The 27253-nt window shown below is 46.6% G+C and overlaps 1 protein-coding gene across 1 annotated transcript; it reads left to right on the plus strand.

The window, feature by feature from the left end:
- The first annotated feature begins 72 nt into the window (after positions 1-72).
- Positions 73-26934, plus strand: CLIC4 (chloride intracellular channel 4). Its single transcript, XM_074555952.1, has 6 exons — positions 73-263; positions 15342-15451; positions 19860-19985; positions 20763-20869; positions 21998-22179; positions 22887-26934. Exons 1-6 carry the CDS (start codon positions 192-194, stop codon positions 23049-23051), a joined length of 762 nt encoding a protein of 253 aa, XP_074412053.1. The 5' UTR covers positions 73-191; the 3' UTR covers positions 23052-26934.
- The last annotated feature ends 319 nt before the right edge of the window (positions 26935-27253 follow it).

A 27253-nucleotide genomic window follows, 5' to 3' on the forward strand; every position in this document is an offset into this window, starting at 1 on the left:
TCCCTCGGCGGTGCCCCCTCACTCATTGTCCCGCCCCCTCGCGAGGCCCCGCCCATCGCCGGCGGGCTCCAGGCGCGGCGCGGGGCGGTTCTCAGTCGCGCTCAGGGCGGGTGAGGGGAGCGGAGCGGCGTCGCCGTCCCGGCTGTGGCAGCGGCGGGCGAGGCGGGGCAGGGGCTGCAGCAGCGAGAGCAATGGCGCTGTCCGTGCCGGTCAACGGGCTGAAGGAAAGCGACAAGGAGCCCGTCATCGAGCTCTTCGTCAAGGTACGGCCGAGGGGAGGCAGAGGAGGAGAGGCGAGGGGAGCTGGGGCGGGGGAGTCTCGTCCCGTCTGAGCGCCGAGCGCGCGCGCGCCGCGACCGTTGGGCGCCCCCCCCCCTCCCCTTCCTCCCTCCGCTTTCCCGCCCGGGGGGCTCCGGGTCCCTCACGGCTCCTTCGGGCCCCTCCGTGCGCACCCCGCTCCTCTCGGACCCCACTCCTAAACCGGGCACGGCGAGGGGAGCCCCTCGGAGCAACCCCCCAACACCCCGCGGGCGCGGGGGGCTCCGCTCGGGGCGGCTCCCGGCGCGGTGCGGGCACAAAAGCGGAGCCGAGGGCGTGTGCCCGGCGCCGGGAGGGATTGCGGGAGCCGCGGTGAATCAGAGCGGGCGATAGCGCCTGCAGACCGCAAGAAAAGTCACTTTTTTTGGGGAGAAAAGTGCGGCCCGGACGCGTTTTGCTGGAAGATTCTCCGGCCGGAGCAAAGGGTGCCGCGGGTGCGGGGCAGCAGCGCTGGCACAAGGGAAGAACCGAGCGCCACAATGGATCGCCCTCGCTCGGCATTGTGTGCCCGGCCAAGCGCAGGAAGGCGGCAGAAAAGCAGCAAAAACACGAGTTACCGCTCGCTCCCCGCCCCAAAAGTCTACTTTTTATCACGGGAAGTGAATATGTAAAGTAACACCAGGTTTTTATCCAAACTAGAAGAATGAGCATGTGTTGTACTGCCCTTATCTGGCGAAGATACCATATGGTATCTCCACATGTTTTGCATTCGTTTATTACTGTATGATGCAATATTTTGCATCCTCCGGGGCTCTGGTGATGCAGCATCTTACTTTTACTTCATATCAGAAGTAACACCAATTACTCCGTGCAATCTTCTCTTTCTGTGCTTAAACGTCCTTTAATGAAAGCTTCTACAGGAAAGTATTTACATTCTTCAGATGAAGTTTCTTCCAATTGCAGAGAGAAAATCAGAGATCTCTTCATCTGGGAACTTGGGAATTGCTTTGTATAAAAGCAACAATGACGAACATGAAAATTTCCAGCTATTTGGAAAGAAGTTATTAAATATCGATTTTATTTCTTAAATGATACTCTCTTAAAAGTGTTGTGTTTTTCCTCTTTTCACACTTCCTAATAGTAGTATCAAGAGGCACTAATGGGACCCCAGGGAGAGCGTTGCAGTGGAGGATTCCAGACCTGATTTTGGTCAGAATATTTAGGCTCTTAGTATAGAGGTTAGAACTTACAATTGCAGCAATTAAGTTACAGATTACTTTGAATTATTTATAGCAGTGTATCTTTAATATAATGTGGCAGTTTATCTTCATCTGTCCTAAAGTTCGTCAGCTGATTTTTCTTATTTTTAAAGAAATTCAAGCAGTGATTGATGGCAGAATGATTTGGGGGCAGAGGGAAATCAGCTTTGTGGGTGTGTTTAAAGAGAATATTTCATGCATGAGGAGTGGCATGGAAGAAGCTGTAAAAATAGTTTTGAGAGAGATGTGTTCATTCTGATTAAATCAGAATTGGACTAATAAACCTGTGAGATTATCTGAAAGGGAGAAATCGGATTTTTTCTGTCCTTTTCTGTTGAAATTTCTTTATTGGCATGGGTTTAAGAAAGCTAAATTTTGGGTTATCAGTGAGGATTTTTTTCCCTCAAGGAAACCTTTTCCCATTGTTATGGATGACTACTGCACGCTGAGCACTGTCTGCCCTAAGGGTAAAGTTCAGGTTAAAATAAGAGGTTATTGCTGCCTGCCTTCACAATCTTCAGGTAAAGATTATTTCCTATAAAATCTTTCAGGTAAGGGACAACCCCCAGCCCAGCAGGCAGAACCAAAACAGTTTCACCTGGGTATTGCTGCCTTCCCCACACTTTATCGAAGCTGTTGAGGATTATCAGGACAGCTTTTTTGTAAGGCAAATAAAATCTTATTTTCTGACTCATTTAGATGCTCACTTCAGAAATTGCTAGCAGAATATGTTTATTGAAGACAGCCAAGAGTGTCTATCTAAAGGAGCACTAAATTTGGATTTTAGTAATTATTTTTTCCTCTGGGAATGGAACGCTCACTTGCAGTTTTTCCATGTGGTTGTGGGTGCAATCTAGAAAAAAAAAAAAACTCTTTACTGACAGTTTCTCCACTCAGATAATCACTTTTCAAACAATATCTGGGATTTACCTGTGCCCTGTTAGCCGGGGAAGCTCCTCAGGCAGAGGTAGTGGAAAAAGTTCTGGCCCAAGCTGAGCCCAAGGGGCGGTGACTGCATGACCTGAGCACAAAGGATTGTAGCAGCCGGACCCGAGATGAAACAAAGGTAGGGATTAAAGCTTGAGAAACAAACCTGTGAAGGAGGGGAAAGGGTCTGGCTCTGTGCCCAACCTGCGGGGTTTGAGCCTTATTAAACTGTGATCAGTAACAAAATAGGGTGGGCCCGGCGCTGGAGGAGCGCACACAGGCTGGGCTCGGCTGGGAATGGCTGTCACAGTGTTGTCACCAGCACACTGATACGAGTTTGCCCACCAGACAATGTATCAGTCTGCTGTAATTGTATTTCCATGGTCTGAGAACCCCCTGCAGCATTAGGGCGCTTAGGTAAGAAACTCTGTTGCACTGGTGATTCTGTTTCTTGGTGTCACCATGAAAACTTCCAGAATTTATTTCATTCCAGAGCCGGTGGGCTGCCTGTGGTCTCTTTTAAACCAAGTGTAAATATTTTCTGAGTCTTTTCTCTTGAGAGCTGATTAGGACAAAAGCAGTGATGTATCTGATTTCATTTCTTTTCCTTGCCTGTTCCATGTTTTATTAACAAGGGAGGCTTCCATTGTCTAACAGGAATATTTTTATGTGCCCTAGTGGCATTTCAGAGCAGTGAAGGCTGCATTGTGAATGTGCTCAGAGAAACTTGAGCTCAGGGATCGGAGTGCAGCTCAGACAGGTCACTTGGAATAATAGCTGTGCTTTCGTTGGCGGTGTGTGGAATTTTATTGTAAATAAAAAACGCGGTGAGGTGAATTGGTCAAATAGGCCCAGTCACCTGTGGAAATCACAGCACAGTTACAGAACTGCCTGTGCAGTTGCTGTCAGGGAGTGTGTGAGGATGGAGCTGCTGAGAGGGCACTCAGTGATTGCATCCTCTGCTTGGACCGAGGTGGAGACACAGAGGGTCAACAAGTTCAGCGTTAAAGGAAACAACCACCAGGCTCCACTAATGAGGAATTCAGAGTTGTGTCTCTCTGCTGGCAAGGCATGGGTGGGAGGAAGGTTTCCCCTCTCCACTGGTAACGTGTGTGTACTTGTAATTAATCAGACCTTGGATTTCTGGCAGCTCTCAAGTGAGGTGTCATTGCGAAATGGGGCACCTGTGTTGAAAATCAGATAGAGTCTGTCTGTTTACCCTTGGGTTGCCTGTCAGTACACAAGAAAAAGCTGTGATTTCACATTCAATAAACACCTCACTCAGAAGTGCTCCCAGTGACTGTAGCAGAAGCTTGTCTCTGTTTTTGTGTATCTGAACCAAACAGGGATTTGGCAGGTGAACTGTTTGTGTTCTGGGCCCAGGGTCTGTTTTGTTCAGTGCAATGCTGGGGCTGAGGCAGGAAGGGATGTGAGATCTCCAGAGGATGGATTTGTGTGCATTCAGGTCTGCCTTTGTCTCACCCTGTGCTCATTCCTTATGTAAGCTCTGCTGTGGCACTCTGCAGCCCTGCAGCTCTGGACATTGGTTTATTACAAACCATCCCTGAGCTTCTTTGTCATCAGTTTTTTTTTTTTCACCCACAAAGTAGCTGTATTATTTAGAGGCACATCAGTACAAGGAAATAACAGGACTGGAAAAATGCAGTGCTGCTTCTCAGAGATAGTCTTGGCTGGGTTATTGCTTGATAATCTTATTAGATAAGTCTCCTCCTTATGCACCAGATCATCCTTGGAGGGTTTGATGTAACCTCAGCAGCTGAGAACCTCCTCAGCCTGTCTTTGATATGTGTTTGGTACAGACAGCAAAATGTCATGTGAGGGTTATTTCTTGGGAGTGTTGTAAAGGGGCCCTTTGTAAACTGAGGTGTAACCATTGAGTTGTATCCTGTGCTCAGTGGGTATAAATCAGGCCTTTTCCTGCTCTGGCCAGCAAATTCTTTTAAATTCTGCCTGGGGAAGTCCTCACAGCCAGAAACATCCTCAGCTTTTTCATCTGGGTCTGGTTGGGGATGCAGGAACTGGTGCTCTTGGTACAGAGGTGGTCTCAAGTGTAAATGTTAAATTTTTTTGCAAATCATTGCTACGTAAGCTGAAAACCTCCTGGCAATAATTTCCAGAGAGTTAACTCATTTCCAGATGAGTTAGCTTTCCTTCAGTCAGGAACTACTGAGTAATGGTTGTATTCCCTGGCATCCCCTCTCCCTTCCCAATGATTAACATCAGACAGCTCTGATTGTCAGGAGAGCTTCTGTTTGACTGCAGCTGAAATGTGTCTTAACATTCAAGCATTTTCCTCTTTTCCCTTCTAAAATCTGTGTGAATTCCCAGATTCCAGCCCTTCACAGGCTGAGGGCTGGGCTCTGTGGTGGTGCCTGTGAGTCACTCCCTCCGTGGGACACGTGCCATGGACACATTCCTGCAGCACAGATCCTGCTACAAAAGACAAGTCTGTCCTCAGTTTTCCCAGCTGGGAGTTCTCAGGGTGTGCATCCAGGGCTTGAAGTGGAAGGAGAAGCCTGTGTGTCAGAGCAAACTTTGGGGCCTGGAGGCTGCTGGAAGTCAGGGATGGAGGAACACTGAGGATCCAGGGCTTGTCCTGATGTGTCAGTGATGAGTTCACCCACAGGGAAGGGCCCTGTGAACCCCAGCATTCCTGTGAAAACGAGTAAAGACACTGAGATCCCCTTCAAAGAGAGTTTTGTGTGGCCATAAAAATACTTGATTGTTGAGAAGTAAGGAGATATGAGCAATCCTTCCATCAGTTTGGGGAGTGGGTGGGAGGCCCTGCTAAGCTGGCAGTGGGCAGCCCTGGGGCAGGATTAGCCCATGAGCATTGGGATCATCCCCTGCCAGGCTGCAGTGACTCATGGCCCTGTCTGCTCCGTGCATGGCCATCCTGACCTCATCCTGCCCATGGAAAGGGTTCTTTATTCCAGAGCAAGCCTGTCTGGCCTGGAGTGGGCAGAGCAGAGAAGTCCTTGCTTCTGTGGATGTGGATTTTTGAAGGCTGAGCTGTCCCTTCCAGGAATCTGCATTTGGAAGGATCTAATTGGGGAATTCCTTGAACTCCAAGCTAAACAGTAACTGTGTACTCTGGGAAGCGACTGTTGGACTCTAAAGTCTGATTTTTTTAAGTGTTCATTAGCTCAAAGGGACAAAAAAAAAAAAAAAGCCCTGGACTGTTATTTTCTCACCAGTGTGTGCTCAGATTGTGTTTAAATGAAACATTTCTTGTGATGTGACAAACACAAGGCCTGCAAGCTTTTGTAACAGTGCCTGCACCAATCCCAGCTCCTGGCCAGGCTGGACATAGCACTTAAAAATCCACAAGAACGACTTTTAAGGCTGGATAACTGTACTTGGCAGTAATTGGATTTGTTGCCTTGTTTTGGTGGATGTTCTCTTTTCCCAGTGAACTGAGCAGTGCAGTTCTGTAAAGCCTGAACTGGAGAAAACAAGGTGGTTTTTGTCTGCCAGGGGAGGCTCTTGGTTTGTCTAAGACAACAAAATTTAATTAAGGTGGTGGTTGGTTGCAAATTGATGGTTCATGGAAAAAATAGTTTACATCTGTATTTGTTATCCATCTAATTTGATTTTAATCTTCAAAGTTCTTGGTAAATAAGCTGTAACAAACAGCTTATTGTCCTAATCAGGTTTGGGGTTTTTTTTCCTGCATGTTCTTCAGTGGAATAATATAGTTTTAGTCTTAAAATAGATGCTAGGTGCTCCCTTGTGGTATTAAGAGTTTGTGCATATTTGAACAGTAAAAACACCCAAACCCAAAATCGTTATGTTGTCTTCACAGGAGTTTCAATAGAGGTTTGACTTCAGGAGCTTTAAATCCTTTATTTAGAATATTTTTCCCCAAAAAATATATATATAACAGTTAAATTTTTTATACTTGCTTTGAGTAGTTTGGGGGTTTTAATTCAGGTCAAATACATTTGAGGCACAATCTGGATTTTTAGGGTGTTTGCTTCTGCTGAAGTGAAAAACATAAGCTAAAGTGCTGTTAATGACAAACATCTTTGTGTGGGAATTCTCTGAGAGTTCAGACTTATTCCTTGTATTGTTGGCCAGACAAAGGGCAAGGAAAGGAAATGACTGAGTTCTCCCCACTGAATCTCCATATTAGGTATAAACTAAATATAGGAGTGCAGTCCAGGAGTGAAGTCATATCTGTATATTTTCCTGGGAAGAGCTGATGGGATCAGCCAGTGCTACTGGGCCAGCCTCAGAGCTTTTTGGCTCTCTTGGAGCTTTTCTATTTTGGCTCAGTCCTGTGGAGAGCTGCTTTTCTGAAATAAAGGAAATAGCTTTTTAACGTGGTTTTATCTAAAAATAAAATCAAAGCAAGCCTAAGGAGGTTTTTGGGCCTTTCAGGGTGTGCATGAGGTGAGACAGGGTGTTCTGGAGCTCAGGACACAGATCCCAAAGGGAAATTCAGCTCCCATCTCCCAGGGGAGGGGACTCAGTCAGGGAGGTGCCTTTTGGTTGTGCATTGGCCTCCCCCAGTCCCTTCACTCTGAAATAGAATCTCCAGCCCCACTTTTGCACTCTGATAAGGTTTTTCCTGCCCAGAGCTCCTGAATGTGGGGCTGCCGGGGGAACAGGACTCACTGCTGAGAATTTGGGCAGTGTTTGTCTCACTGCCCCTCCGTTGAGGGCTCTGCTGCTCCCCCCAGGCTGGGGCAGTGCCTCAGCAGCACATCCTGAGTTCTACCGGGCTTTAAACCCCAGCTGGTGCCTTTTGGGCTGGGGTTGTGCCATTGAACTCCTCTGGGGTTTGCTGGGCTGGGATGAGCTGCAGGAGGAGGAGGATGAGGAGGAGCAGCTCTGGGGTGTTCTCTCTGCCCATCTCTCTGGAAATGAGGTTATAAATATCACAAACACAGCTCTGTCTTTTCCTGTCCCACGGAAGAGAGGCACAGCCAGAGGTTTATTTGAAGAACTCTGAAATACCACAGATTTGACTGGGTTCTTCTGAGCCCCAGTGACAGCATTTGCAGTTCTTTCCTCTCACTTTGGTGCTCCATGATTTGGTGGGGGAGGTTTGCAAATGGGTCTCTTGGGCTCTGGCCAAGGCACACACTGTACTTGAGCAAATTTAATAAGTCCAGGGAGGGAGAATCACTGTCATGAACAATTCCTGCTCTAGGTTTGTGTGCTGGAGACCCAAAGGCAACTTCCAGGCAGTGTAAAAGAAACCCTCAGAGCTGCAGAGTGAATTGTCTGCTGGCAGTTTCCTAGCAGAAAATTGCAGGATTGTGTCGAGGTGTTGCCCAGCTCATTGGAGTCAGTGTGGCCCCGCTGATCCTGAGGGGTTTGTTCAACACCAGCTCTCTGGTCAAGGTATTGCCACAGCAGAGATGCCAGGCCTGTGCCATCAGGGAATAATTGGATTTTCCTGTGCCAGACCAGGAAGTGTCCTGAGTCTGTCCACAATAAAGGCAGAATTTTGTGTTCCTGTCATTAAGCTCATTTCTTCACTGAAGAAAATGGCGATTTGTATTTAAAGCAGGATTGGGACTCTCCATCTGATTCTTCCAAAGGATGAGCCTGGGATAATTCCTGCTCTCCAAAGGACTAGAGGCACTTAATTAAATTCTGCTGAATTGTGAATTTACTTCCCTACACCACGAGGATCCCACAGCATCCTCCAAAAGCTTTTCAGTGGGAATTGGGCAGTGATGAGCAGGAGCTGCAGGACAAGTCTGCTAAGGATTTTCCTCAGAGCAGCATCACAGGGCTAAAAACAGCATCATCCTAAAATGGTCACTGGCCTTTCTAGTGTGTGACACAGAGGGGACTTATCAGCAGGGTAATGACTGAAGGGGCAGCTTGGATGGGCTGGCAAACATTCCTTTCCCTGCTGGAAGAGCCAGATCTCAAGTAAACACAGGCACTCGAGTTAATTATTTTGAAGTATTTTTTGAGTTTGAAGGAATTTCAGCTGAAGTGGAACTTGGGTTGGTTACAAATGGTGATGGGGTCAGGAGAGGCAGTGGTAACTCAGGTTGGTTTTGCCCTGGGTGTGTTAATGTCAGTCAACATATAGCAAATGTATGCTAATTATCTCAGGCTAATTATCCTAGGGAATTCCAGGTGTCAGCACTGACCTGATGCTCTGTTTTCCATTTCCCATATTTTTCTCAAAGGAATGTCTATTTAAAGTAGCAGTGGTGGCCTAAGTTTGTCAGTAGAGCTAAATTTGGGCAGGGTGTGGTGGTTGTGACTTGAGAGTTTACCTTCACACAGTGTTACCAAATTAAGAATTCACTTTCAGAAGGCACTTCTGATGCCCTGAACCCTCTGCAGGATGTGCTGTTGGTTTTTCTCCCTGATTCCCACCTTTCCTGGCTTTGTTCATCGTGGCAAGGAAGTTTTTTGGGCTGTCAGCCCCGTTTGTGTGCCAGCCCTGTGTTGAAATGTTGTGTTCATGTGTGCTCTGCCTGGTGGCACAAGGAAAAGCTTTGCCCTGGAGGTCGTGCTCCCTGTCCTGGAGAGGCAGAGGTGACAGCAGGAACTGTCCCTGTCCCTCAGCCCTCAGATTAAAGCTGGCTGAACCGGATTTAGTCAGGGCTGGACTCTGCCTTGCTCCCTGACCTGTTCCTCCCCTAAAAACAAACCAACTCCCTTCTCAAACTGCAGGCTGGGAGGTGGCAAGGAGTGCAACACTCCTGCAGATAAGCTTTTCCAGCCCTGCCCTGACACTTGTTTTGCTCTTTGAATAAGAAGAGAACATCAATATTCATCAATATTTGAGCCACTGGGGGCATTTAAGGTCTGCTTTGCTTTGCAGAGTGGGTGTGAGCACAGAGCATCCCTGGGGGCTCCTCCATCATCCCTGGGGGCTCCTCCATCATCCCTGGGGGCTCCTCCATCGATCCCTGGGGTTCATCAATCCCTGGGGGCTCCTCCATTGATCCCTGGGGGCTCCTCCATCATCCCTGGGGTTCATCAATCCCTGGGGGCTCCTCCATCATCCCTGGGATTCATCAGTCCCTGGGGACTCCTCCATCAGTCCCTGGGGACTCCTCCATCAGTCCCTGGGGACTCCTCCATCAGTCCCTGGGGACTCCTCCATCAGTCCCTGGGGACTCCTCCATCAGTCCCTGGGGACTCCTCCATCAGTCCCTGGGGACTCCTCCATCAGTCCCTGGGGACTCCTCCATCAGTCCCTGGGGACTCCTCCATCAGTCCCTGGGGACTCCTCCATCGATCCCTGGGGGCTCCTCCATCGTCCCTGGGGGCTCCTCCATCGTCCCTGGGGGCTCCTCCATCAGTCCCTGGGGGCTCCTCCATCAGTCCCTGGGGGCTCCTCCATCAGTCCCTGGGGGCTCCTCCATCAGTCCCTGGGGGCTCCTCCATCAGTCCCTGGGGGCTCCTCCATCAGTCCCTGGGGCTCCTCCATCATCCCTGGGGGCTCCTCCATCATCCCTGGGGGCTCCTCCATCATCCCTGGGGGCTCCTCCATCATCCCTGGGGCTCCTCCTCCATCCCTGGGGCTCCTCCTCCATCCCTGGGGCTCCTCCTCCATCCCTGAGGTTCCTCCATCCCTGGGGTTCATCAATCTCTGGGGCTCCTCCATCGTCCCTGGGGGCTCCTCCTCCGTCCCTGGGGTTCATCAATCCCTGAGGTTCCTCCATCATCCCTGAGGTTCCTCCATCATCCCTGAGGTTCCTCCATCATCCCTGGGGTTCCTCCATCATCCCTGGGGTTCCTCCATCATCCCTGGGGTTCCTCCATCATCCCTGAGGTTCCTCCATCCCTGGGGTTCCTCTGTCCCTGGGGTTCATCAATCCCTGAGGTTCCTCCATCATCCCTGGGGCTCCTCCATCCCCGCCCCAGCCCAGGGAGCAGTTGCAGTAATGGCTCTGTGGGGAGCATTTGTTAACATCGATTGCTGTCACTCCTTCCATGGCTGCAATTCTTCACCTCTTATCTGGAACACCCCCAGTGAGCAGCACAATTGTGCCTGTTCAGCTTGGCAAGGTAAAGGTGCAGGGGTTTGGGTTGATGCAGATCCTTCTCATGCGTGGAGCATCAAACCCCTCCTTCCTGTATCCTCCGTTCCTTTATCTCAGGCCTTGGAACTGCTGCAGGTTTTTCACTTGAATGGCTTTGTTAGCTCACCTTAAACCATTTCCTCTCAAAACAGTAATCCTTAAAGGATTATTATTAATTACTCAGTTGTGGAATAAGCTTACTGCTCATTAAGCAGGCAAAATTGATTGTTATCTGCTGGTTTGAGGCAATGGCTTTGCATCATGCTGGGTTGCTCATGCAGTTTTCTCAGCAGGTTTGGTTTTCATTGTTAGAACTCAAGATGTATTTCAAGATGACTGAGTTCAGAATTTGAACATACCCTCTCTTTCATTTTCCTTTTCCCCCCAGTCTGTTTATTGCCTGGAACATTATTCTTCTGGACTTTGCAGAGTGGGGATTTCCTTGGTGCTGCAGTCCTTGTCTCTGGTGGAAAGTATTCTGTGAGATGCTTCTAAAATATCTTTATTCCTCTTCATCCAGACTTCTCTCACCACTTCTGGTAAAGATGTCACATCTGGGAGGAATTCCCTTGAGAGTTTTGGGTAAATGAAGAAATGCTCTCCTGGTGTTCTGCCCTTTCCTTTTGTTCTATTTTTGCAGGCAGAGACTGAGCTGTGTTCCATTGCTCATCAGATGCACTTTGACTTTATTTTTCTGCAGGGATTTGATCTACTTTGGGAAACTTGTAGTGGGCTGCTTTTAACTGATCAATATTTGAAACAGTTTTGCAGAAGTCTTTGGGACCAAGGATTTATAGAATTCTCAGATCTGTTCTGTATAAGCAGGGTTCTGTGCCCTTTAATGTTTCTTTGCTTGTCTGGCTTTTTGTTGGTCTTGCAATAAACTCCAGCACTCCCTTGCTGAGGTAAATCCACTCAGCTTCTCGTGTCAGGAGTCAGGTTAATTTTTATGCAGCTGCAAAGACAAACATTTCACAATTTAAATGGATTTTTTTCCTCCCCTTAACTCGTTCAGCCACTCAAACAGATGTTTGGTTACTTGTACTCTCTGGGGTTTTGTTTTTTTGGACAGTCTCATTTGAATGAAATCACTCCTCAGGGAAGAGAAAGGGAGGAGGTGGCCTCCAAGCTAAGCCCGCTCCTGCAGACTCTGGGATAAGCAGATTTTGGGTTTTTGCCTTTCCCAAGGGCTGCACTCCTGCAGGGGCTGAGCTGCTGGGCTCTGGGAGTTGCCAGGAATTCCAGTGTGTGGTGATAAACCAGGCTGGCTCCTCAATGAGCAGCTGATTCTGTTACTGCCCTGGAACTCTCCCATTCTTGTTTGAACTTCCTTTCTTATTTAATGTTTCTTTAAAAATAGCTTTATTTGTTTTCATAGAGCACTGCAGAGCAGTGTTCTGGAGGGTGTGGGCCCTGCTCTCCCTGTGCCACGTCTTACAATTAACAAAGTCCTTTTTGCCACCTTCCCGGAGGTTTTCTGAATTCAATTCAGTTTGTAGAGGGTCACACACAAGTGAGAAATTCCATGCTCCTTGCTGTGTGAGAGGTGTGGCACTTTTCCTCTCTCTGGTCCTAATCCCTGCAATTGAAAACCTGAAATTCAGTGAAATTAGATATATGGTGAGGTTTTTGAATACATATCCTTCAGTGTGCAATGGTAGAATTGGAAATTAGCCCTAATTGCAGGCAGTTTGGCATTAGTGACATTACCAATATTACTGGTAATAAAGATTTTAAAACTGTTTTTTAAAAGAATTTGAAATAAAACCTCAAAGCTTCTTGGTATAGAATGACTATAACCTTGTTAAATAACAAATAACCTATGCTGAGGTTAGTGCAGAGTAGTAAATATTTAATATTTGCTTTACTCTGATGGCGATGAGGATTAGCCACTGAAGATATCCTGGAATTTTATGGCCTGAATTCAAAGCCAAGGCAATGACAAGCACAATTATTCTGTGATTAACCCCTGCATGTCAAATCATGTCAGATTTCAGAGTATTCCTCTCATATGTAAAGTTTAGAGTTTGCTGCCAGCACAGCTCTGTTCTGGCAGAGAAAACCAGAGCCAGGAGTGGCTCCTGCAGGAGCGCCCAGCACGGTGGGGAGCTCTGAGGAGAATCCATGGATTGAGGAGGATCCATGGATTGAGGGGACCCAGAGCTGAGGAGGATCCATGGATTGAGGGGACCCAGAGCTGAGGAGGATCCATGGATTGAGGGGACCCAGAGCTGAGGAGGATCCATGGATTGAGGGGACCCAGAGCTGAGGAGGATCCATGGGTTGAGGAGGATCCATGGATTGAGGGGAACCAGAGCTGAGGAGGATCCATGGATTGAGGAGATTCCATGGATTGAGGGGACCCAGAGCTGAGGAGAATCCATGGATTGAGGGGAACAAGAGCTGAGGAGAATCCATGCACTGAGGGGACCCAGAGCTGAGGAGGATCCATGGATTGAGGAGATCCAGAGCTGAGGAGATTCCATGGATTGAGGGGACCCAGAGCTGAGGAGGATCCATGGATTGAGGGGAAGCAGAGCTGAGGAGGATCCATGGATTGAGGAGGATCCAGAGCTGAGGAGAATCCATGGACTGAGGAGGATCCATGGATTGAGGGGAACAAGAGCTGAGGAGGATCCATGGATTGAGGGGAACAAGAGCTGAGGAGGATCCATGGATTGAGGAGGATCCATGGATTGAGGGGACCCAGAGCTGCTCCTGAGGAGGGGCTGGAGCATCAAACACCAAAGGGGCCTCTCAGGCAGCAGTTCCAGAGCAGAATTCCTTGGCTCCAGAGCTCTGGAGCCGGAGTTTCTTGGCATTCTGAGTGCATTCCTTCTCCAGTGTGTGCTCAGAATAACTTGGGACTTTTTGGAGCAGAAGTGGGACAAACGTTTGCAGACAGAACAGTCTGGGCTCCCTTAGGGCTGCTGGGCTCTGAGAGTGCATCAGGGTTTGTTCATGGCTCTGACTGGGCTCTAATCCCCTGCTCTGACTCAAATCATCCAAAAATCCTGTCCTGAGCTACAGCAGATGCTGCTGATGGTTGTGCACTTGGAATGTTGCACTTGTGTTGGGAGGAGAGGGAAGTTTCAGGGTAAGTAAATGCATTTGACCTTTTTTGGTCACTTGGATTTTGGCTTATGAGGATGGACCTTAATGAAAGCCACAGGTCAGCCTGAAACTTTAAACAATTTTTTGTGCGCTTTTATGATTTTAAAGTAGCTTTGGTTTGGATTGCAGTGGGCCAGGTAAGGTTTAATGGGATGGGGATTTCAGCCTGTGCTGTTACTGCAGTGTAACTCGGGCTTTGCTTGAAGTTTGGGGGCTCAGATCAGTTCTGAGTCAAAGAATTATTTCTGCTTCAAAGCATGAATTACCCTGGGCAGTACAGAATATGTATTTTCCTTAGATGGGATGCAGTGTTGTGTTTTTCAGTCCCTTTTTTCCAAAGGTAGATCAGACCTGACACGTGGCAGCAGAAAAAAGCAGATGAATATAAATCTATAATTTACCTGTAGGAAATGTCAGTTCCAGCGTAAACATGGGAGGGGGAATTGCTGAAATCCAGCCTGCTGTGTGCAGGGACAGTGAAGGGTTAAATATTAACATTATCCTTTTTCTAGATGCTTCTAGAATTCAGCCTCCTGAGCAGACACATGGCAGAGTTTAAGACAATCCATTAACAATAATCTGCTGCAAGTTTGACCCTACTATCCAAAGATAAAGCTGGCAATTTGTAATTTATGGCAGAATAACAACTTCCTTTCTCTGTCAAGTCTTCATTAATGACTCTAATAAAGGTTTGAAGAAAACTGATTCTGTATCTACAGCAAGGACAGGAGGGACATGTCAGGAATGAGTCCATTGTAGGAACAGTAATTAATTTAAAAATACTCAGCTCTATCTGCAAAGGCCCCATGACTTTACAAAACCCCAAACAGCTTTCTGAATTGAAGACAGCTTCTCTGAAAACTCTCTCTTTTCCTGGCCTTTGAAAATCCTGCTGTTACTCTTGTTAACTTTCAAAGTCTTTCTGAATTCCCCTCACTGTGATGATGAAAGAATTGGCCAGGCTTTGAGAATTGCATGGATGAAAATCACTCTTGGAAGGACTCTAATAATAACAATAATAAGCAAAATCCATTGAAACTCATCTGATATAAAGTACATGTCAGGATAATCTGACATATTTGGCTGCTTTAAGTACTGAACCAGTTCTCAGAGGATTGAATTTTATAACAAAGGTTTCCAGTGCCTCATTCTAGCCCAGAAAAAACCAAAATTTTCCAACTCAGCAATGCATCCTTCATTGTCAGAGCAATGATGAGATGGGTGCTATCACTGGCAGCTCACTGCTGCTTTCTAATGGGCCTTTGTGGTGCTGGGACAAAGACTGATTGATAAATTGCCTATAAAAAGTGGCTTTGGGATATTATTTAATTGTCAGTGAAGTCTCTATGTACTCACAGTTCTGTCTTTGCTCACAACACCTGCAGTACAATCAATTCTCAGTTCCTGGAGCCCTGCACAGGGACAGATAGAGGCACTGGCCTGGGGAGATGACTCCAATGAATTGGAGAAGAAAGGAAAAGGAGTAATAAAGAGAAAGAGCAGCAGTGCCATTGGAAAGCTGCCCTCAGAAGGTGTGGCTGCTCAGCTGCCAAGGGCACTGCAATATTATAACTGAAATATTGCTCTGTGCATTTGCTCAGCACCTGGGGGACGTGACAAGTAAAAACTTGACAGATGTGGCAATTTCAGTTGTACTGAGTGTGTGTTTAACCACAGCTGCTGCAGAGGCTGGGAGAGGAGCAGAGCCATCCCTGCCCTCAATAATTAACGTTCTGCTCTGTTCTGTCTGCAGGCTGGCAGTGATGGGGAGAGCATAGGAAACTGCCCCTTCTCCCAGAGGCTCTTCATGATCCTGTGGCTGAAGGGAGTCGTGTTCAGTGTCACAACAGTGGACCTGAAGAGGTAAGAAATACTTTAATTATTGGGCCAGCAAGAGCTCAGCACCCTTGGTGAAACAAAGCTTTGGCCAGAGCTTCTATGGCTCACAGGCTGGCTTTGTGAGAATAAAATCTGTCCTAATAATTAACTGGATGTAAGTGATGCACTCATTGATGGTTTAACCAAAAATAATGGTAAGTTCTTTTGAATTTGTTCAGTGGTTCTCTTCTGTAAAACTCACACAAAGCCTTTTGTAACTGAATATTGACCATTCCTTTCCTGACTTCACATCAGGATGCCCTCAGTGAGGACAGATGGATATTTTTAGTCAGCTGCTCTCTGGTCAAACTCCAGTGATGGATGATTGTCACAAACAACGTGCAGCCTCCCCCTTTTCTTAATGTTTTTAAGATAACTTTGGTTATTGTGCAATAATAATGAAAATACCTACCCATGAGGTAAATCCAAGTGAAATGGGCAGGAATAAAATGCAGAATATTCTGCCTTTGTTCAGGGTCAGCCAGATAAGCCATGGGGCTGTCACCTAAACTGCAGCTGCTCCTCTGTAAATGAGAACCTTGGTGGCTGAAACCAGTGAGAATGAACCCAGGAGCCTCCATTTCCTCAGGCTGGGCATTCTGTTTTATGGAAGTGCTAAATTCAGCAGGGGCCTTGTGTTTGCTTTGGGTGTGAAGTCATGTTTTCCCAGCACTGATGGAAAACTCTGCTGGCCACAGCTCTGCAGAGGGGAGGCTGCCAGTGCCTCCAAACCTGAATTTCAGGAATAAAGCCAACAGAAACACAGTGTTCTGCACTGAATCCAGCTCAGAAGGGAGAAATCACCCTGCTGGCCTTCAGCTCTGGGGGTTTTGTGGAGGGAGGTGACTTGTTTGGGTTTTAAAAATCCCTGAGGTTGCTGCTGCAGTGCTGGCAAGGAGAGTGAAAGGCTTCCATGTGTGGTGAGGGGCAGAAAGCAGCTTTTGTCAGCCTTGGGTGCATTTGGAGCTGCTCAAAGAGCTTTTCTGGCCAGAGTGGGGTTTCCCTGCATTGTGTGCCATAAACCAAACGTGGCACATCTTCCAGCAGCCCTGCTGTGGTTTCTGCAGGCTCAGGGGCAGAGCTGCTGCTTGTGGGCTCTTGGAAATTTGGGATTTCCTTTTCCTTTAGTGATGGGGTTGTTGAACCTGTTGCAGTTACTGGGGTGGGCAGAGATATTTTAGGTTTGAAAGGTTTTTTACTGCTGAACCAGCTTAGATATCATTAAAATGCCAAATATTCCTGATGAATTGGCTTTATTTTGTGTCCCCTTGGCAACTTGGAGTTAATTGGGTGGGGGAATGGGATGTAAGACTTAACTTTTAGCCTATAAATTGGTTGCAGATGTTTGAAGTTGACCTTCCTTACACAAGGAAAGCTTTCTTTCAGGATTTTTTTTCCTGTTGGGGAAGGGGAAACACAAAATAAGTGCAAAATTCAAGCTCTGCAGGGGAATAGGTCAAATAAACCACGTTTGTGTTGTGCTCTGAAGGGGTTCTCTGGGAAAGGACACAAAGAACCACTGCAGCTAATTCAGGTTGGAATAGATATTGATACAAACTGAATTCCTTTTAGACTTTATTTAGATGTCCTTAAATACAACTTTAACACTGGACTGATCAATAGCCAGTGGCAGAGCAGTGCAGCTTGCAGGACATCCCATCCAGCTGAGTGCTGGGCAGGAAATGTTTGATATCACATGTTATCACTGCCAGAATGATAATGGATGTTAGGTGGTGCCTTCATATTGCCACAAGAAACTGCTTTTGTGAGCACTTTATTCAAGCCAATTATCTCCTCTGCTCTTTTTGAGTTTGTGTCTAACAGGAACAGAGCAGAGCAGGAATTGTTTAAAAAACCTGAATTTATTTTGTTGGCCAAAACCAGAAAAAAGGAAAAAAGGCTTTGCTTGCCTCTGCCTCATAACATCAGTGCTGCACAACAGCAAGGCCAGCTCTGTTTGTGAGCCTGAAAAGGTCATGGTTGGGTACAAAAGTTCACAAATGAGGGACTTGGGACACAGGAAAATCTGAGCCTGCTCCTCCTGCCCGAGTGCTTCCCCTGCAGAGCTGCCCTGAGCTAACAAAGGCACATTCTGCACTGCCCTCAACACAAAATGTGCACACAGGCAAGGGAGGAGGGCAGTCCCACCCTCTGCAAGGAGTCAGGCATTTCTTCCCTCTCTTTGGGCACACAGAGGCTCCATTCTTCCCTTCTGGGCAGCAGCACTGCCGTGCCCAGGGCTCTGCCCTGCACAAACCGTTTGTTGGCCTTGGAGCAGCACTCAGGGCCAGCTTGCCTTCAGCTGAGGCCTGAAATCCTGATTGAAGCATCTTCATTTGGAGTTTTTGCAGCTCCTCTGACAGGCAAAGCTTTAATTACATGAAATATTCAAATTAAATATCAAAGACCACCCAGAGGTCAATCCAACTTGAGCAGAGTGAAATGCTGCTGAGGAATTGGGGTTTTAGTGCTGACTGACTTTTCCCCATGTTACTCTTCAGCTCCTCATTGCAGTATTTGTGTAATTTATAAATGTGTTACATTTGGGGGCTGGAATTTGTCTGCTCTACAATAAATAATTTGCATGCTAATTACTACTCTGGTTTGTGGCAAAGCTGTGAGGTGTTCACACCTTAACTCTGAGGGCCAGATAATGAACGTGGCCCTGCCTCCAAAACCCCTGGTAAACTTTGGGGTAGGCACAAACCCTGTTGGAATTATTTGGAGTGGTTACAGAAGGGGTTTTTGTTTGGGTTTGGTTTGTTTTTCTAAGCTCTCCAGCTTTATCTCAGAAGGAAAACATCCCTGTTGCAGTAATTGCCTTCTTGTTTGACTGTTGAGGGAATTTGTACTCTGAGCCTTTTCAGGCTGTTCCTGAGAGCTCCAAGGGCTGTGCTAGAGCAGGGATCTCCTGGCAGGGGCAGAAAACTGGAAATCAAACCCTGAGCTGGGCTGTGGGATCTTCATTCTGCTTTCTTTTGAAAGATCCAGATGGATAAAGTGCTCTGAGATGCACTCTGCTTCTTTGGAAAGCTCTTTTGGGCAGTTCTTTGGAATAATCTGTTTCTGAGCTAAAGCTTGTCTTTGATAGTATTCCTGCAGATCCTGTGCTCTTGTCCCTGTTTGTTTTTCAAATAACATTCCTTTTGAGGAATTTTATCTGGCCAGCATGGGGAGCTGGAAGGGAGCCACGATGACTTCCTGTAATTGTTGGGAGTTACAAAGCTGTATTTAAATGAAGTGTTAAGCTACTTAAAGCATTACCCAATGACGACTTTAAATCCTCAAAGTGAGGGAGAGGTGGCAACTCTTAGTGAGAAATAACTTCTCAGAAGCTTAAAAATTGAAAAGAGTGAAATTCTTGTATTCATAAGATCACCCAGGGTAAGGTATGAAAATCACTTTTCTCCTTCAGTTTTACAAGTAAGCACACCTTGGCTCTAGAAAAGGGCAGGACATGAAATTCTGGCAGGGGTTCTAAATTTTGTAAGCAATGGAAAACAAGGTAGAGTTGTAAACTGAGCTCAGCTGCTCTCAGCCCTGCGGGGCTGGGGCTGTGCATGGCACCAGCTCAGTTTCCCTGGCTGGGGCTGTCAGGAGCATTTCCTGAAGTGCAGTTTCCAGTAAATGCAGTTCCTGCAGGCCTGCAGCTGGCTCAGGAGCGTGGCCAGGCTGGACAGGGCTCAGGGTTCTGCTCCAGATTTGCTCAAACAGAACCAAGGGGCAGCTTTGCCTTGGCACAGCTCAGCTGGGCCAGCAGGAGGTGGTGGCCAGGCTGCCTGGGGGAAATGTGAGCTAGAAATGGAGCTAGAAATGGCTGTTTCAGCTTTTTGCTGTTTCTCTCATGAATAATCCCAGTGTGGGATTCCTCTCCCAGGTGTGCTGCTCTTGTTTGTAAATACTTTTTTTCACTGGGGGAAATTGAAGCATAATTTAACCATGGTGTTCAAACATCTGTCAGCCTGCCTGGAACCAACCTCCCTGGGCATGTAAAAAATGCTTTATTCACTGGGCTGGGGAAGAGCTGCTGCTTTCCAGAGCAGCTCTGTGTGAGGGGGCAGGATTAGCACAGATTATGCTATATATAAACTGCTCTGCAGGGCTGGGGAAGGAGGGAGAAGGTGAGGTGTGTGTATAGGTATCCCTCTTCTAGTCAGCATTGGGTTGAGTTGAGAATAAACACAGCCAGAGGTAGGAGGAGATTGTTTTTAACTGTTTCAAATTAATTATTAGCAAGTGTATTCAAAATGTTTAGTTGCAAACTCACTTTTTAGAAAGAAAACTGGTGGTGTCTATTTAAAACTGAGGGTGTGGAAACCTCAGCGATGCTTTTGTGGTCACAGCAATGAAATGTTGTCCCCTGCTTACTGTTCATGGGTTTGCATCTCCCCAGGAAACCAGCAGACCTTCAGAATCTGGCTCCAGGCACTCACCCCCCCTTCATCACATACAATGGGGAAGTGAGAACAGATGTGAACAAGATTGAAGAGTTCCTGGAAGATGTTCTGGCCCCACCCAAGTAAGTGTTAAACGGATGGTTTGTCACCTCAGGCACAGCTCTCACAGGGGATTTCTGCCCTGAGAAACTGAAGACATGGAATGGTTCTTGCTTGTCATACCTCCCTCCACTCAGCTCCCTCATCTTCAGATCAAAAACTGTTTCCTCTGTAAGATTATTTAAAAATTATCATTTGTGTGCCCCAGCCATCCTTTCTGCACTTTCAAACTCTCCCTTTTGGTGACAGGCACATTTGTGTCCAAATAATGCAACTGAAGAGGAGTCTGCTGGACAAAACTTACTCCTAAACTGTAGTGAGAATTTGTTTTAATGTGTTCAAACTGTCTCCAGACTCTTGGCTTTGTACTCTCCAGCTGGCAGGCAGATCCAGACACTGCCTTTAACAGACTGGACTGTTTTGTCTTTTCAGCATGACAAAACTTCATGTTTTTATTAAGAGATGTGGAGTCCACAACTCTCTGATGCTAATTGAAGTGGAAAACCCTGTATTTTGCTGACAGATGAGTGATGTGCTCCCTTGGCAGCCCTGACTGAGGGAGCTCTGCTGCCCTGGGCTCCTCAGACACTCTGCTTGTACCCAATGTCTCATTCAGAAAGCAGCAATGTGCTTTTTTTCTCTCTGGAAAAAGTTTAAAAACCTCAATGTGTGATGCTACACTTCAGGAGCCAGGCTGGAAAAGGATAAATCAGTACCAAAGTGCCGTTTTGTGCTAATTAATAGATAATGAGCACCATTCTGCTAAATGTGCTGTAGATCTGCTCCTTGCTGCTTTTCAGGTACCTGAAGCTCTCACCAAAGCACCCAGAATCCAACACTGCTGGAATGGATATATTTGCCAAATTTTCTGCTTTTATCAAGAACTCTAGACCAGAAGCTAATGAAGGTGGGTCACTGGGGGGCAGTGCACTCCTGATTCACTGTTTGTGTTTTTCAGAGCAGCTTTGTGGGAAGTGTCTCCCTGACAGATTCAGCTGCATGTTGGTGCACACTTGAGAGTCTCCTGAATTAAAATCTTATTTAAATTTAATGTTAGAGATTTCAACATTTGAAAGAGAACTTTAATCAGAATTTCAGTGGGGTGTGCATGGTTTGTAAATATCCCTGGCACTGGGTCTTCTCTGTGCAGCAGCCACTCACAACTCTTGGATGAAGGATAAATGTTTCAACATCCAGGAGCAAATTTCAGGCAGAGTTTGTTGAATTTCTGTGCAACTGCTGCTCTTATTTCACCTCTGTAGGACTCAGGGCTCCCATTCAGAGTTCTGAGCTAAGCTTTAGTTTGTGTCACTTCCATTAAAGGATTAAAACCTTTCTGAGTGAGGGAAAACAGGAGATTTCACACGAGGGACCAATAAGTGGTGAAGAACTCACAGCTGGGCCTTTAAGTAGTTCAATACAAATCAATTTTGTCCTCAAATACTTAGAGGGAAAACCAAACTCAGGGAATCAGGGTTCCTTTCTGCTGCAGTTCGAAGGGAGAGATGTAAAATATTTGTAAACAGTTGGGAAATAACCGGGGATTTTCTGGGGTGTGCTGCCCTCTGCTGCTGCATTCCATAAACCTTCTGCTCCATTCCCAATCCTGCTGTGCTCCTGCACCAGCCTGGGTGCTCTGGGTGGGTCAGGGCAGTTTGCTGAGCATGTGACATTAAACAGATTATGTTTAAATGTATATAAACCCCAGCATAGCTTAATTCTAATCAGTTTAAGCCAGTTAGGCACAGTCTTAAGAAACGGACATAAGCCACTTTTTAAACCAAAAATAAACCCTTGTGGGCAGTCTTACAGTATTTAAAATTAGTGCAAACCCCTGTGTTAGCCAGCTTTTAAATAACCTGCATTTGTGGGATATTTAAAGAGATTCTGGTCCAGTTTCAGTGTTCTGGTGAGCACAAAAAGTGACCAAGGGTTACAAATCCTTGAGTGTAGACCAGGGATGTGGGGTTTGTACTTCAGATCTGGTAGCAGCCTCGGTTTAATGTTTGTTTTGAATGATTCCCTTCCTGTGCAGCCTTAGAACGTGGCCTGTTGAAAACCCTGCAGAAGCTGGACGAGTACCTGAACTCGCCCCTGCCCGATGAGATCGATGAGAACAGCCTGGAGGACGTCACCGTCTCCACACGCAAATTCCTGGATGGCAACGAGATGACCTTGGCCGACTGCAACCTGCTGCCCAAACTGCACATTGTCAAGGTCAGACCTGGGGGGCTGCAGGGGGAAATGCAGCAGAAAGTATCTGTGCTTTGTGTTGTTCCTGTGCACAGCTCATTGCAGCTGTCTGTAAGCTCGGCTGCACTGGGAGCGCCTGAGTTTGTGCAAGGTTTGGGTCACTCAGAGGGCTCTGAGCAGTGGAGATCAGGGCAGGGGTGAGTGTGGGCAGCAGAGAGCCCAAACCCCATTCCCTGCACTGCCCTCGTGGTGCCAGGGAGCTGCAGAGCTCATGAGGAGGAGGAGGAGGAGGGTGAAGGTCAGGTGAGCAGGGAATGGCTGAAGGGGGCTGCTCACTTCTGCTCCAGAGCAAAGTAAATGTCCCAAATAAAGAGATCATATAAATAACCAAGCTGGAATCTTGGAAGAGGCAGCCTGGGACAGCCACAGGAGTGCAGATGTGCCCACAGCTGTGGGGTTTGGTTCCTCCCCTGCCTGCAGTGCTCTGTGTCAGCTCTGTACTGCAGATGGAGCCACAGGCTCAGGTTCTGGCTGCCTGCAGAAGAATTTCCCTGGGTGAGGAGAGTCCCAAGGGGAGAGAGGCAGGAACAGCCAGGGCATCCCTCAGGAACAGCCTCTGGAAACTGCAGGAGTGTCCAGGCTGGGAGGATAACTTCACTAGAGAGTGGCCAGGGCTGGAAAAGTGTTTTAAGTCATGGATGTAAATTTATAACGTAATTCTGTCCTTCCAGGTGGTGGCCAAAAAATACCGCAACTTTGAGATTCCCAAGGAGATGACAGGGATCTGGAGATACCTGACAAATGCTTACAGCAGGGATGAGTTCACCAACACCTGTCCTGGAGACAAGGAGATTGAAATAGCTTACAGTGATGTAGCCAAGAGACTCACCAAGTAACCAGCACCTGCAGAGGATCAGGTTATATCCCATAACAATGCTTCTAACAGACTGCTCTTTTCATATCAATAGCAATTGGTTTTTGCATGAACTCGCAGTTACTCCAAGCCACGTGGATAGACCAGGTACAGTAATTACCTAAAGTTTGCAGACTTTAATTACAGGCTTGTTTTTCCTGACCTCCTCTCCCAGCCTCTGAGCATGGTGGATGCAGTCGTGTTCCTGTTGCACTGGGGTGACCCTGGATTCTTCATTCTGAAGGGTTGGCTCGCCCCTGCTGCTTCTCTCTGTAAACATCTGGTCCATGATTTGTCCAGGAATTGGTTTAGGATCCTGTCTCACTGTATGGTACAAGGAATATTTATGTATTTTGGAATTTATTGCTTTTCCAGAAGATCTGTACACACCTGTCATACCTGTGACACGTTGAACTGTACCTGCTTGTCTATCCTATTTACATAGAGAAGGGAACTTAGTATCCAAAAGAGCCATTTGCAAAATATTTGGCAATGTTTTGTTGGTTTGTTTTGTTGTATTTTTATAAAATCTCTTGGATTTGAAGTCACGGTGATGGTTGAGAATGGACTCAATGTGAACCTTGGATTTGAGTGGCCTCAGCATCAGGGGAGTTTGAATCCAGGCCTGAGAGCTGGGGCAGGAAGCTCAAAGCTCAGAGTTGATTTTTTTGTGTCTTCAAGAGCTTGAGGAGATTTAAACACCTGCATTTGTATGAATTTTGAGTTGCAGCAAACAAATAATTGTCAGGATTTTCCATCAGGAAGCAGCAGAGTTGGAAGCTGCCCTCTGTTCACCTTAAGAATTGCAAGTGGCTTTCTTTTTGGTAGTTAAGAGCCTTTTTGTTTTGTATAGGTATTTTTGGTGATTTTTACTTAAGAATCTGTTCTGTCATAGCCCAAATCCATGGCAACTGTAGTGTCCTAACTCTGGGTGGGGAATAGCAGTGCAATGATTAGTGATGCAAAATGGACTGAGAGCCATGAAATGGGAATTTTTAATGCCCTTTCTTCCCTGAAGAAAGCTAAAGTGACCTTTAAAAAGAACATTTGCCTTAAATGATAGTAGGGTGTTTTTTTTCCTGAATGGAAACCTGGGAATTTTGTAAAGAAATGGTGGTGGAATCCAGTCCTTTCCATGGAATTTATCCCAATTGTTTCTGTGCACCTGCACTGCAGTTTTGCATACTCATAATCATTGCACTACTATACTTAAATCTTTTTACAGCAACACTGAGGAATAGCACTACAATTTTTTTAAAAGCAATTTTCAAATGTTTCTAAACCAGGGAATAGTTTTCTTGTTTAAAATTAATGGTTTTGATGCACGAAATAAACTGCTAGGTTATTTTTAAAAGACCATCATAAACAACTCCAAAGAATGCTAGACTTATATGCCTATTTTTTTGTAAAGATACTTTTATATTTAACTGATTTTAGAAGCTGGAAAGTGCTATTCCTGCTAGGTTGTTCTTGGAATATTTAACATTCTGCAATAACGTGGAAATGCTGACACAAACACTTTTATACACTAATTGTTTTCTTTTTTTTCTTTTTTTTTTTTTTTTTTTTGGTAAAGCACTGGCTTTCTGAAAACCAGCCTGACTTTTCTAAGCACCCTGCTTTTGCTACTTTATGTACCCATGGAGTTAGTTGGATATAGAAGAGGTAGAGAACCAGATCCATATTTGTATCCCTGGCTTGTGGTGCCTTGCCTTGCCTTCCTAGAGCTAAAATTCCAATATAAAGGCACTTAGCAATCCTGTCACATCTCTTTCACAGGCAATTCTCTCAGATACACCTAACCCCTGTTGTGATTTGTTTCAGGAATGTTTAGGCACAGAGGGACATCCTGGGGAGTGACCTGGTTAGGAGAAGCTTGGCTGTAGCCCTTGATGGATTACTGTGTTCTGGTGTCACGTTCCCCTCCTCAATAAAGTTCCTCAGCCATAAGAATCCTCTGTAGGGCTTCAGTCTCTGCCACAATGTGACATCTAGAAAAAGGAATGACTTTTTTATTTAGATAACAGCATTTTTAATGACACATAGGGTGAAAAACCCCAAACCCAACCCTCCTTGGTTTGGTGCTCTTGGCCACCACAGAGTTCACAAAGCTGTAGGAAGTGATCGTGGGCATATCTTTGAAAGGAGAGCTAAGAGCTTCACAAAAGCACATCAGGACGGCCCTTGGAAGTTGTGGTGATGGGGCTGTGGGGTCAGGCTGTGCTCCCTTCCCAGGGAATTGTCCCTGGAGTGCAGAGAGCAGGGCACCCCCAGCCAGGAGTGGAGCCATCACCTCCTCAAACACCAGCTCAGACCCCTTCAAACCCCCCCTGCCCTCCTCCCTCAGAGGCTGAGCTGTGTCTGAGAGCTCCAAACCGAGCTCCAGCTCTGGCTGTGACCGGTGGGCTCCTGATCTCACCCAGAGCAGGAATCCATCCCAGCGAGCTCCAGCCTGGCCTGGGCCCAGTGCTGGCTGTCCCTGCTGCAGCTGTGCCCAGTGCTGGCTGTCCCTGCTGCAGCTGTGCCCAGTGCTGGCTGTCCCTGCTGCAGCTGTGCCCAGTGCTGGCTGTCCCTGCTGCAGCTGTGCCCAGTGCTGGCTGTCCCTGCTGCAGTTGTGCCCAGTGCTGGCTGTCCCTGCTGCAGTTGTGCTGTGGCAGGAGCTGCCCAGCCCCTCGTGCCCGGGGAGGCAGAGGAGCAGCTCCAGCTCCGGAGGTGATCCCTGCAGAGCAGGGCAACGGCGGCGTCTGCTGCGGGCACGGCGCTTTCATCTGGCCCCAATCACCAGCCCCACACTAATTAAAAAAGCCCTTTCATAACTATGTAAATTCCTGACTTCTGTCAACTTGTTTACAATCTGATCTTTAAATGCATTTTTAATTTCATCAAACAGCAATTAATCTGCCCCCCTGTTTAAATTTAAAATGCTGCTTCTAGCCCCTTCTCCAATTTAAAAACAGCAGTTACCCTTTCAAGTAGGCATTCCAGTTTGCAAGTTGGTTGCATGTATTAGCATGCTGAATAACTCACTTTATTCTCAAGCTGAAATATGCTTAAATTCGCATTAAAACAGGTGACTTGTGTACTTCCTGAACACAAGGGGAAAATCCATCACCTGCACCCTGTTTTTGTGTGGGAGAACAGATTATCCTAGGTGCATTTTTATTTTGTTTTTTCCCCTTACCAAAGCTTTTCTTTCTTGAGGAGATCCCTGCTGTGGAGAGGCTGCCTGTGGAACAGGAGGTGTGTGGGACTTGTGGAACAATTCCAGCCTGTCCATCCCTTCCCTGGGTGTCCCACAAGGCAGCCCCAGCTTGCAGCTTTGCATTTTCCCATAAAATCGCTGTTTTCTCCACACTGGGCATGTCCAAACTGATCCAGAGCTGCGTGATAAGGAGAGAGATGTAATCAAATTTTTATGCTAAAGCAGCAAATTAGCATTTGGTATCAAAGGAGCACAGACAGGAGTAAATGGGAGCTGCTGGAGCCAAACCCACTGATGCCTATCTGGGTGCAGAACAAAAAGTGGTGAAGTGCAGCCAACTCTGCTGCTCTCCCTTTGCCACTCAGAGCATCTGAACCCATCCAGGGAAGATTTTTCAGGAGAAGGCCGTAACCCAAGTGAGAAATGCTCCATCAGCCTCAGAGCCTGTGCCACCAGCTCCTGAGCTTGGTTTGTGCAGGATGAGGGGATGGAGACTCCCAAGACAGGACATCAAGGATTGGAGTGTGGTTTGCAGAAATACTTGAAGAGTTGATCCAATTTGTTGTAGTTTGCTTTTGTCTTTCACTTTCTGGAACATCTTTTACAGATATACCAGTATACTGCTGGCAGCTATTGTTAAATAAAATTATATTTTCACTACCAAGCAGATCTTTCTCTTATTTCTGAAGATTTCATGTGCAATCCAGGACTGATTGGGCTGAACTGCACAACACAACTTGTTGGTAATTCTGTTCTCCATTTTTGGCCTTCAGGTTTAGGGTTTTTTCAGTGGTGATGTGATTTAAGGCAGAATTTGTGTTATTTCTAACATTATAACCAGCTGTGGTGCCCCTGAAAATTTAGAACTTTCTTAAAATAAGAACAAGTTGAGAAATAATGAATTTCCACAATTTCTTTAGGAGAAGTGAGATGATTTTTTTTTTCAGATTTTCAGTGGGAAGTTAAGAACAGATTTGGTACTT

The sequence above is a fragment of the Zonotrichia albicollis genome, chromosome 20 (assembly GCF_047830755.1).
Source record: "Zonotrichia albicollis isolate bZonAlb1 chromosome 20, bZonAlb1.hap1, whole genome shotgun sequence".
Classification (NCBI taxonomy): Eukaryota; Metazoa; Chordata; class Aves; order Passeriformes; family Passerellidae; genus Zonotrichia; species Zonotrichia albicollis.

Excerpts from the sequence above, each read along its gene's own strand:
- CLIC4 (XM_074555952.1), top strand. The coding sequence starts at position 192 with ATGGCGCTGTCCGTGCCGGTCAACGGGCTGAAGGAAAGCGACAAGGAG. Across the intron at positions 264-15,341 it reads TCATCGAGCTCTTCGTCAAG|GCTGGCAGTGATGGGGAGAG; the intron begins GTACGGCCGAGG and ends TTCTGTCTGCAG. Across the intron at positions 22,180-22,886 it reads CCAAACTGCACATTGTCAAG|GTGGTGGCCAAAAAATACCG; the intron begins GTCAGACCTGGG and ends CTGTCCTTCCAG.